Source organism: Toxoplasma gondii, chromosome XI (assembly GCF_000006565.2).
Source record: "Toxoplasma gondii ME49 chromosome XI, whole genome shotgun sequence".
NCBI lineage: Eukaryota > Apicomplexa > Conoidasida > Eucoccidiorida > Sarcocystidae > Toxoplasma > Toxoplasma gondii.
The window spans coordinates 6,564,310-6,576,325 of NC_031479.1; the positions used below are offsets into that span (position 1 = coordinate 6,564,310).

At 53.4% G+C, this 12,016-nt stretch overlaps 1 protein-coding gene across 1 annotated transcript; it reads left to right on the forward strand.

The window, feature by feature from the left end:
* Positions 1-1,764: 1,764 nt before the first annotated feature.
* TGME49_215890 (hypothetical protein) lies at positions 1,765-11,773 on the forward strand (the record flags this gene model as incomplete). Its single annotated transcript, XM_002370858.1, has 15 exons — positions 1,765-2,283; positions 2,694-2,980; positions 3,411-5,146; positions 5,556-5,631; positions 5,891-6,220; positions 6,926-7,022; positions 7,468-7,554; positions 7,782-7,841; positions 8,502-8,595; positions 8,804-9,037; positions 9,617-9,809; positions 10,048-10,300; positions 10,564-10,713; positions 11,202-11,295; positions 11,692-11,773. 15 exons carry the CDS (start codon positions 1,765-1,767, stop codon positions 11,763-11,765), a joined length of 4,284 nt encoding a protein of 1,427 aa, XP_002370899.1. The 3' UTR covers positions 11,766-11,773.
* Between the last annotated feature and the right edge of the window lie 243 nt (positions 11,774-12,016).

Genomic DNA, 12,016 nt, shown 5'->3' on the forward strand with positions numbered 1-12,016 from the left:
AACAAAATCCTTCGGGTTGTTCTTTGGCTGCACAGTTCAAGCCGTCTAACGAACGTATAGTTCGTCTTCCTGCAACCCTGAATTTTGAAGCAGATTTCCGAGTACACCTCTATGCTGTCGTTTCTGAGCCAAGGGACTCTGGCTCGCTGGGGTTGTCTTGTATGCCCCCATGACCACCTTACATTGCCAAAACTCGGCAAATGTGACACTAAAAACAGCGGCAGGCATGTAGAAAAGTGAAAGTGTAAGTGTGATAGACAGGAACACAGGACGAAAGCGCCACACTGCATCCTGCACACTGACTGGTTGGGACGCGTCGTGCTAGACAAAACCTAACAACGGCAAGTGGCATTTCGGAACGTCGGGCAACGTTCCTCGTCACCGTGATAGTCGATCTGCCCAAATACTCACTGCAGTGTGTTTGTATTCTATTCTACAGTGCTGCACCGTTCGTAAAGAACGGCAGCTTTTGCTGTTACCGTTCTTTTTTCCGTCCGCACATCGACTTGCGGTGGTAGCCGAGGACGCAGCCGAAACAGAGGTCTTTCCTATGTTTCTTTGCATATAACATGCTAGGCAAATTTGCATACAAGTCGTAACTGACATTTTCCCGCCGAGTGCTTATCCTACAACACGTTTTAAAGTGCGTTTGTCGATCGAACAAGACCGGGCCTGGTTTTTTTACGGGGCGATCGGTGTCGAAGCGTTAACCCTCCGGCACGGCTTTTCCCAGCAGACCGTTCTCAAGACATGCGACGCTGCTGATCGAAAACGACACTGCAGCCTGAGTTATCTAACTTGCTTGTTCTTCGTTCATTCCATTTCTTCCCTTTCATCATCTCTAGTCAAAAGACGGTTGCGTGGTGGTTAACGATCCGCCACGCGTGTGCGGTCACACTGGAGTCTCCAATACAACCTCAGTGGGAGCTCCGCTGCCCTAGCCACAAAGAACGCAGCCTATCCAACTCCAAACTGCAGGGTTCGCCATTTCACCTTCTTCAGCAACCCACGGACACGACATCCAGTCAAGAAACCCGTCATCTGACTTGGCCGTGAAACTGATTACTGGCGTCAGGAGAAATGCAGCTCCTTTATGGGTTACCCCTTGCTTTGCAGGTAGTCTACCAGTTTGTCCATTGGCATCTCCCTTTTGAACGTCTCTTGTCGGAATCAAGTTCGTAGCTGTTCGAGGGAATTTGCGGTTTTCTTGCTATCTTCGATACACGTGATTGTGGTGTTTTTCAGACTCTCCAGCTTTTTATCTTCGCCGTGATAGCACAGCAGCGCGACGTGGCTCGTCTCCTCTAGAAGAACCACCTGCTGGCGACGTTAAGAAGCGATGAAGCTTCGTCATTCCTAATAAGTTTCATTCTCTGTCTAAACGCCAAGGTGCTCGTGCATGCTCGGGAAAGTTTCGGTGTAGTGTGCAAGTCCCCCACCGCATCTTCCTGCAGAACCGTGATTCCACTTTTCTGAGAGGCAGACGTGTGCTTATCAGCCTTGTTTACAACGTATCTCTAGCTGAGTGACAGTGTTCTTTGTCCTGTGGCGTCAATGCGATGGACCAGCGTTAGGTTGCTGCACGTGCAGAGAGAAATTCTCTGCTCGTCGCCATCATATCTTTGAAACACACTTCCCTTCTGCAATGAATTTCTCCAATTAAGTATGATAGACGTTTAACAAGCGAGTGCTCCCCTATTATTCTGGGTCGAATCCTGTTAGTGGTGGCAAGCGCGTGCGCGTGTCTCAAGGAAACGCTGGAATATGCAGCCTCCGACTGGTAGTTCTCATGGCGAGGAAGGCGGCGGGCCGCCTGCTGTGGGCCGGCGAGAGAATGGCGCAGAGATGAGCTCCTCAGGAACGGCGATGCTGGACTTGGACATGGTTGAGAAGTTGAAGCAGAAGTACATCAAGTGCAAGCAGCAGAATGACCGACTTAAGGAAGTGTTGCTGCAGATGCAGCAGCAAGGCGAACAGCGAGTCTCTGCAGAACGACAGGGACAGCTGACAGCACTCCAGTGGCAGGTCGAGCAGCTGCAGCAGCAACTGAAAGTTCGAGAAATGGAACAGAGACAGCACATTGAGGAACTCGATGCTCTGCAATATACCAACCGCAAACAACAGCAGCAGCTTCAGCAGTTGCAACAGCAAGCGACTGCGGCCTCTGGAGGCCTTGCTGGTGCGGGCGGGGGCACGAGATGGGGTATCGGACTTCTTGCGGGAGCCGCGGGAGGCAACTCCGCGAGGGAAGACAGCGAGAAGCGCCTAATGGAAGAACTGCAGGTCCGAGTCAAAGGGCGTCTCTGTTTTCTGCAGGCGTCGGCTATCTGTGCAAGGAGTAGAAGGGGAGGACCGTTCGGTAACAGGCGTCGACAAGGCTTGAGAGGGAGTGAAGACATGCAGAGTGCCTGCCTCCACCGTCGCGGGTTTTGATCTAAATATGGTGGCAGCGTTCGACCTGGGATGGAAGGGGCTGGATTATCGGGAAAAACTGCTTTGTCTTGCTTCCGCTGTTCACATAGCTGTAGGTTCTACCCGCTGTATCGCTGCCGTGTGTCAGTACCTCGGGCAGACTTTCCGACATCGACGCCGCTGTCCCTGTGCAGTTCTCACCTTGTTTGAGTCCTCTGTCTCACCCAGGTAAGTTCGAAATATCTTCTTTTTTGTCATGTCGCGCTGGGTTCTTCACGCAGGTGCTCCGGGACGAACTCGAACACAAAATCAGGGAGAACGAGCAGTTGCACGTACAACAGTTCGAAGAGAAACAACGGCAACAAATGCAGCAAGAGAGACTTGCAAGGCTTGACGAGGAGCTTCAGCAGGCGCATCACGCGTACCAACAACTGCGTAAGGAGCAAGCGGAGACAGAGAAGCGAGTACAGACATGTGAGGCCCTGTATCAGGAAGAACGAGAAGAGAAGCGGCAGATTGAGGAGCGATTCAGGGAGTTGAAGCGCGAAACTGACCTTCAGCTCACAAGGTACGCATGTCAGACTGCCGCAGTACCAGAGGAACCGCCATCATACCTCGGGACATCTTGCGGGATAGACTGATCGTCGTCGGGTTCTCCACAGGGCTGCATCGCGGGCCATATGGGGGAGAATCCTACGGCCTCGTTTCCTTTGCGTCATGCATGCATTCGGCTTCCAATAAGAAGCTCGAATCGCTGCGGGAGAGCAAGTGTTGCGGTAGAAGTTTCTTATCGGGCAGAGCATGAAGAGCTAGCGACGGGGCGCCGATTGAACGCCGGCCTTGCGGGGTGCACAGATTTAGTTGACATGACTCAAATGTACCGTCGTATTGGAGCTCGTTCCTGAGTATCCGGTTCAATGTCATCGCGCGTACCTATGTGTGTTATTCGTATTTAATCAGCCGGCTCCTGTGCCGCCTGCCCGTGTCTTCCACCTTAGGTTGTCCGAACAAAAGGACGTGCTCCAGCACCAGCAGGCTCACCTTCGGCGGTACTTCCAGCGTCGGCTGCCTGTGGATCTGCGTCACTTTCGTTCGCTCGCGAGTTACGACCTGCCTTGCGGAGGCGCGACAGCCGTGATCGCCGCCCACAGTGCAGCTCAAAGGCAAGTGGTGTCAGCCACGGCGTGCCTCTTGGTGCGCCTGCAGCAGCTACTCGCTGCCTGGAGTGAGGCCCTTTGTTCGGGGAGTGGCCGAACGAGCGCCTCGCACAGCGCTGATTTGGGCCCAAGGGGTGGCGGCGCTTCGCCGCCCCAAGGAAAAAAGGGTGACAGATCTCTTCTCGACGACGCCGATGTGTCGGCTGCGGGGCTGGTGGCTATCGGAAAAGACCGGGACCTGTCGCAGGTTGAGGCGTTGACAGGGGGCGTGAGCGGCGGTCGCCAGCACGCAGCAGCGAGCGGGGGCAGCACAACGGCGGCTGTTTCAGGCATTCACTTCAAATTGACAGTCGCGAACCAGAAAGCCTTGGACGCCCTGCTGGAAGCGAGAAAGAGTATCGACCCCGTGAAGCGCTACTTGCTTCAGAAGCTGGTCGCTCCTCGAGAGCCAGGTCGGGCGGGCGGGGCCGTAGGTCTGCGCGAACCCGCGCGGGGAAACAGAAGAGAAGGGGGCAGCGGGGGCAAGTTTGACCGGAGTCCTCAGCGAGAGCTTCAGACTGGTGCGAGGGGCTGCAGAGGACTTGAGATGGAGCCGCCTGGAAAAAGTGACCAGGGAGTCGTGACCGCGCTCGAGGCACAAAGTAGCCTGCGGCAGTTGAGCACCGCATTTCGCCGCTTCACCAGTTACTCTCTCGTCTCTCTCACTCTCGAAACAGACGCCTTCCCAATTCTCGACAACAGCGAATCGCCGAACGCGAACGCGTTCGGAGACTCCACTCAAGCTTTTGAGTCGTCCCGGTGGTCGGCACGCCCGGGGTCTCGGGGAGGGGCGTCGAGCTCGGGGCCCCGCAATCAGACGGGAGATGCACGGCGATCCACGGCCGCGTTCATCGAGGCATCTCGTCGATTCGCCAAGTGTCTCTCTCTTCTCCTTGAAGTTTCCCAGCTTCTCTTTTTCCAGCCCAGGCCGCCCCAGCAGGGTGTGTCCGCTTCGGATCGTCTCCCCGAAGCACAGAGCCAGGTTTCGCCTGAATGTCTGCCGCCAACTTCTCTAGGAGACTCCCTTGAGGCTCCTCACAGCACGCGGCAGCTGCTTGTGGCGTCTCCATCGACACAGAACCAAGCAGCTCGAGAAAACGCTGTTTCTGCCGGTTATCTCGGAGAGGGGCTTGGCGCCCTTCTGCCTTCCCGGGGCCCCGCCAGTGCATGCGAGGAGGCGCTGGCACGTCTCTCCAGCGAGCATTTCCGCCTGTTGCGAAAGGCGGTGGCACCACGGAAGAGCGACGAAGTGTTGGAAGAGGCTCTTGAAACACATGCTGTCGAGGCAGCGGGAGACTCAGGGAACGATGAGCCCGACGGAGAAGGGAGCGCGATCCCTTCTGGTTCAAACCCATCATTCTCCTCGGATCAATCCGGTGATACAGGGTTCCGCCAACAACACGGAGGTTTGTTCGCGGCAGCCGAGAACTCAGCAGTTGCCCGAGCAGTGGCGGTCGCTGATCTGAAACACGACGTGGCCAAGCAGTTCCTCCAGCAAGTGTTCTTCAGGCATCTCGAAGAAGCCATGATGAACATGGGTACGTGACTGTCCTCGGGGGGGTTCAGCAAAGGGTGCAAGCGCCCCGTGGGTCTTGAGGTCGTGGAAACCCCCCTTCGGGCGACAGCTTCTCTGGTAAAAAGCAGACAACAGATTCCGTTTCTCTGCAATGTATGTCCAGTGTCTCCACTGTGTGTTTCTTCCGCAATTAACGAACCGTTTCATCACGGTTTCCTTCTAAAGAGCCTCCAAGGGCCCTCACAGTAGACACCGGTCCCCCCTTTCGTTTGGACGATGAAAACCACGAATATATAAGGGTAATTCATGTTGTAAATTTGCTAGCTCCTGCCTCATTTTCCCCCAATCGGGACTTTGTCCATTGGGCCTTCGTTTTTCGGAAAATGAAGTGTTACGTCTTTTTCTCGCGGCATTTTCTGTTACAATCGCAGCGACGATGGAAGGCTGTATCTCCGCTCGGATGTGCCGACCTCATGTTGTCGAGGGCCACATGCTTCCTCTCTCGGGGTAAGTCTTATCTCTCGCTTGCTCCAACTCTCCACGGTCAAGATCCGGTCCTGGAACTCGCAGCGGTTTCACCCGTGTATTCCCAGAACCTAGTGTGCATCCACACATTAGATTAGCGTCGTCCCAACAGGCTGTAATAAGCCAACTTCAAGCATTTGCTTCGCGACAGAGTGCATACCGGAGACAGACAAGACTGCGAAGGGTACGTGTAGGGTATATATTCCCTGCTGTATCTGTCGCACGTCGTTTGTTTTTTCAGGGGAAGCGACGCAATGGTTGATCTTGTCCAGGCCGTGAAGTTGATCGATTCGTACATCCCTTTACCCTCTCTTCTCCCGCACCTTTCGGCGACGGGGGCAAGAAAGACTGCGGCATCCGAATTCGACTCCGAGGCGGCGTCTCCTTCCCACTGGGTGGATGCAAGCAGCGAGTTGCTGTCCGTGGAATTGCAGAAGCCTGCCCAAGTCAACGAGGGGACAACCAGTACCGTCGCCGTTCTTCGCGACGGTTTGGAGGTCCTCTTGTCCTCTCAGCTCGCTCTCTGGTCTTGCTTTCTCCGCCTTCCGCTCCTAGACTCTGCCCTTCACAGGTGAGAAGAAGGGGAAGTTGGAAAATGCAAGAAACGGGAAGCTGTGTAGTTACCATCTTGCGCGTTGACACCTGGTGGTGTCTGCGTACCCACTCGCTGAAGATAAACCTGCAGAGTCCTCCGGGTAGACAGGAAACTCTCGGGGGAAGCTGGACGCGAGATATGGGGAACGACAAGTAGACGAACATGAGAACGTGCGCAAGAAGCAGTGTGCAAGCGTGGTCTGAAATCGAAGTGCCACTTTCCATGTGACGATGAAGAATACCGTTAACGCCGCCATAGAATTTGAGAACGGCTGCCAGGAGGTACGCGCAGCCGCCCCGCGGATCGAACAGTTTCGCAGAGGAGACAAGCACTAGATCGGCGCCTTTCGCGAACGTAGAAAGATGAACAGGGACTCCTGCGTCGTAAAGAAAGGTGCCTGTACAGGTTGACTTCATAAAAACCGTCGGCTTCGATACACTGTCTCCTTTTTTGCGCCTTTCCTGTTCGTTCAACTTGGGTTTCCTCCTTCCCATGTGCCTCTGCATTGATTTCTTCGCCTTGGCTGCCTGCTTCTTTCTTCGTTTTTGGTTTCCATTTGGAAGGTCAAAAATTCCGCTGTTTGTTTTACGCACTTCATTGAGGCTTTACCCTGCTGCCCGGCTTGCCCATTTTGATGGGACTTCTGCCTCTGCTCGCTCCTGTATGTCACCCTTTCCCTAGGCTGCAAGATTTCATGCGGACCCGCCAGGATGAACTGAGGAACGCCCCACCTCGCATGTTGCGTGACGACGCCCTGTACTTTAGAGAAGAAGTTCAAGTCAGCGGAAACTTCATGAAAAGGGGATCTCGTCGACCTTTTTAGAATTGCGGCTGCATGCTCGGGACTGTTGTCTCAAGCCAAAATGGAGAAGGCCTTTTCACTAAGAAAATAACACAGCTTCACCCTCAGAGAGAACAACTAGCGCGTGCTTCCGAAGAAACGTATGTTTTTGCTGCTCTATTCGCTTGACCTGCGCCATTCGAGGTCACTCATTCTTTGCCCTTTAGTTGTGTAAGCTCACTTCTATACGGAATTGAACTCCCCTCTGGATGCATGCTGGCTTCTTGGGTGTCTCCGACGACTGGCTAAGAACCATCCTGTGAGGAAAAGCTCGTTCTTTCAAGCATAGACAGGGAGCCGCTGTCTGAGAACGGACTGGCACTGCTTTTGTTTCAGCCTTTTTGATCTGTGGGTTGCTGTTCGTTGCCGGGGTTCTGCGCAGAGACTGACAGCCGAAGAACAACGTCTGCACCGGCAGTTGGGCTCCGTTCAGCTCGACTTCGATGAAGTCTTGGAAGAACGAGATCAGGTAAGGCAACACTCCCTAACGACTCTGCATGCGTACGCACCCTGTTGGTCGTGCAGACACTCCTTTCTTCGCTCTTACAGTGAGCAGCGCTGGAGAGAAACTTAAAGGTAAATGGCTCTGGCAAACCTGATGAGTGGGAACCTGTTTGCTTGTGCTAAAGCTTGTCACGGACTCTCTTTCGTCCCGCAAGAGTCTTTCAGTGTCTCGGCTACGTGCCCTCTGCTCAGCTGCTTCAGGAAAAGGAAGAGCTCCGCGACCGCTACGCTGTCATGCAGACCCGCTTTGAAGTAAGGCCTGGCGGTTACATTTCCTCGTTTCACCCGACAAGCGTAGAAAATATGGAGACATCTGCGGACGTTGAGCCTGCTGACAGCAGTTCAGCGGTTGTCTGTTGCGAAAAGCCGGGGACACTTGAGCATCGAACTTGCGTGTAGTAGACGGCTGCTACCTCTTGAAGACAGACTACTCCCCAAAAGGGGCCCTGTAGGTTAGAGAGACTCAAAACCTAAGAGAAGTTGCGTGTCCAAGAAAGTGACAGGAGGAACGAGACCCTTGCGACGCCAGACCTACGAGTTCGAAGTTCGGTGTCAAAACGTAGTTACTTTCACACCGGGAGTTTGCTCAACCACATGTAGCTGCAATTTCGATTGCGCCTCAGGTCGCTGAGACCCAACAGGGAAAGGGGGGTTGCAACAGTCACTCGTTAAGTGGTGAAGACTTCTCCCCCTCTTACCTACAGGAAGGGAAGTCTTTCCCTGCAGGGTGGAGTTTGGGCCTGTCGCTCGCTTTCCTCGGATATGTTCTACGATGGGGACAAATGCATCTCTGGGGCGCCACAGCCGGGAGAAACCTCGTTTCTCACATACCCGATTCGGCCCTTTGGCTATTTGGAGGATCATTTCGTGTTACTTTGTCTCTGCCGGCTGTGGCTTGTCTCTCCTGTCCAGCTCGCGCGTGGTGGGTTCAGCTCCCGTAGCACTCCTGCACTCCAGCGCCTGCTGCGTGTAGAGGACGAGAACGGGGTGACCTTGACATGCCAAGGTATGTTTCACAGAGCAGCAGGAAAGACAAAGAAAGCTGTCGTCACCTCGCGCTGCATGTGGGTGAAGACGACTCGGAAAGGTGGAGAATTCTGTCCCGGAGTTGTGCCGCGTTTTTTTAGTAAACGTGCAAACTCTCGGGACTGTAGAGAGCTGTTGGGTGCGAGGAGAGTGCAGAGTGCGCCTTTGCTTCGTGTTGCTTTTTTCAGCGGACGCGAAGCAAAGCGGAGATGATGGAGCGTGGCGATGTTCGCAGGATGGGAAACAAGCGTTTGCCTCTTCAGAGAGTGGAGGCAAGCATCTGGCAACAGAGAATAGTGAAGGGAAGGCGAGCGCAACTTGGAGTTCAGAGGAAAAATGCGAGGACTCGAACTGCGAACGAAAAAGCATCGGCAACCCTTCCGCCCCTTCAGCTCCAGCGTCTGCGGAGGATTCCACCACATGTCAGTAGCTTCCTTCTCGTCGAGGCGAGAAAAGAAACGAATCTGTGGACTTACATTGAACAAAAGGGAGGACGGGAAGGGGTTGCATGTGTGTTTTCTTCCTGAATGCAATCCTCTGAAGATGCCAGCACTCTGAGCAGAGCGGTCCGTACCCTTCGCGTCTCTAGCAAGAAGGACAGCCCCCACAGGATGCGTCTTTGCCGCGTCACCTGTTGAACTGTTTCTCAAACAGGCGCGGACAGTTGGATTTCTTTCCGTGTGTCCACCAAGACTTCGTGACGTGTCACTCGCTTGTGCCCCTTACCTTACCAGCACAGTTACGAGTTTTCAGAGAACTCCTGTTGGGCAGTGTCAATCCTGCCATTCGTAAATGTTGGGCAGCTTATTTGGCAAAGCATATACCAAGAACTTTTCGATTTGAGGCCGGGATGGACGACGATGAGCTCGCCTGCCTTTTCGGCGACTGCACATATTTCCTGGATGACATGTCTGCATGTTCGATCGTTTCTACATCGTCCAGGAGTGAACGATAACAAAGTTGAAGTTTTTCGGGTCTATCTCGTGTCACTGGTGGTACAGGTTCCCAAAACGTGGACGCGGCAGGCGCGGCGGTGGCAGCTTTCGAGGACGCATGCGCTGCAGCCTCGATGCTCATGGTGGTGGCGAGTGAATGTCGGCGCTTCCCGGGCTCAGAAAACAGTCTGCCTGTGCTTCGGTACCCGTCCCGAGAGGCAGCTGCTGCTATGATCGAAGCAGCTCTTCTGCAGCGTGGGTGAGTAAAAGAAGCAGCCAGAAGAGACTAAAAGTGTAAGATGCTACACGGTGTAGACTTTAGAGCCTGTCCAGACTCACAGTTTTTGTTTGTCTGTCTGTCCAATCCAGTGAGTACTTGTCTTTTTGCCGTATCCTCCCTAATTTGCGGCTTCGGGTTTATCTACGGCACAGCAGCTGCGTCCAGTTTTTTATCTTCTCTCTTCACTATGGCCAGTTTACATTGTGTGTTCTGACAGGAGCGTCTTTCCAGCTTCCTCCGAATCGCCTGTGTCGACCGCTGCAACTGATGCAGCGGAAGCTGTTATTGCCACCCTTGAAGCGTGCAAAGGCAGAACAGGAGAAGGGCAGTCAACGGAAGTGTCGGCTTTGGAATTTCAGCAGGAGCTACGACGAGTCTACGTCCAGCAGGTTCAGCAGTTGCTGCAGCATGTCCAGACCAGCGAAGACGCGCTCGCAGCCCTGAAGATGCAGCTCAGCAGTTGCTTGAAGGTGACACCAGCATACGTTTGCTTGTAGACTCCCTATACAACCTAGGGCCATGAATCTGCTATCAGATTTGCACGCAGGATGCACCACTGGGAAAGTCTGTCCTCGTGGACGTTGCTTTCACCAAGTCACATTTCCCGCCATATTGTTTTCCAGAGGATTTCAGTTCGAGGTGAAAACAGGGTGTTTTTGCAGAGCAGAGTGGTACCGAAGCTTCCAAGCTCACCACATGTTATTTGCCTGTAAATGCGTTTTGCGCTTTACAGACCATTCACTCCCTCGATAGCCAGCGGCAGCTTCTCCAGAGGCAGCTACAGGAACAACAAAGTGCGGCCGCAGCAGCTGCCAGTGCGGCGCGGTTGGCGGAAGTCAAGTACATGGAACAGCTTTCGCTGCTCAGCGAGCACTACTGCCAGGTTAGGAAGCTGCTATGTCCAGTGGAGTGGCAGTCAAAGAGCGTGTCCTGTCTTCGCAAGAGACTACCATAGCATCTCTCCAGGGAGGCTGTCTTCAAATCTCGGAGAAAATGGCCTGCCCCCAGTGGATCTGACATTTTCGTTTCTGCGCAGTGCTTCCATCCTCTCTAGTGCACATTTATCACGTTTTTGCCTTCTCTGAAAAGCAGCGTTCTAACAGTGAACCCTCAGCCCTCGGGAAAGAACATGGGGTATATTTACATGTCCGCGGATAACGCACTGGCGCATTTGCACCAGGGGGTCACAAGCTTTGGAGTGCCCCCAGGCGGCCGTTGTTCAAATCTGGCACCGGAAGTTCGTTTTCATTATTGCGATTGCCGATTCAAGCTACAACACTGTTCCCGCGTGGCGCGAAGTGCGTACCGTAGCCAATGAGGGTGTTATCTTTGTTTACTGAGTTCCCCGTTGTTGTGTGCTTGCTTGCACAGGAGGGGGAGAAAAGGAAAGCCGTTGAAGTCCACATGGACGATATGCGGAAACAGAGAGTCCTGTGTGGACGCTGTGGAGTGTGGAATTCTTTAGGTGAGATTCTTTTGTTTCTCCGTATATGAACGAAAGCGTCAACAACTGCTTTTCTCGCTATATCGGCCGAGAAAAGTGAAAAAGTGGTTCTTCATACGGTCTTCCATTTCGATGTTCACTTCTTTCACGCATAGGGTGCTACGATAAATAACAATTGCTTGATTTGGGAGGCACTGACGGGAAGTCGCAGTTGAGAAACATGTCACTTTTTCGCGTGTCATAGAAAGTTTCGACGTCGATCATGGGGCTAATCTGTCTTGAGTGTATACTGGTCACTAACTGGTAAGCATGCCGACTCATCTGACAGGTGTGCATTTGACTGATCATGTTTGAGTTCGGTGCCTTGGAGCATGACTTTGTGGTCTCCGGTTCATGTGCCGCTAATTTGTCTTTCAGGTTTCCTCCTGGGTGCGAGTAGCGGAGGGACGTGCACTATGTGTCAAGGACGGGTGATTGAACCTCCAGCGTGACAGACGACGAAGCAAAGGAAAGAGAGAAAAGCAGATGACAGGAAATCGTGTATGCAGAACTGGTAAAGGTAAATTGCAGAGCCGTTTATACTCCCGGACTTTGAGGACTTTCTTTTTGGTAAACGCTGTAGCTTTGAGCTCCTGATACACGTAACGTACAGTGAATGAGGGTTCTCTCCGACTAAGTGACTACTGGACAATGAGAAGAAATAGGTGGAACGGTAGCGCAACGCGTTATCGGCATGATTTGA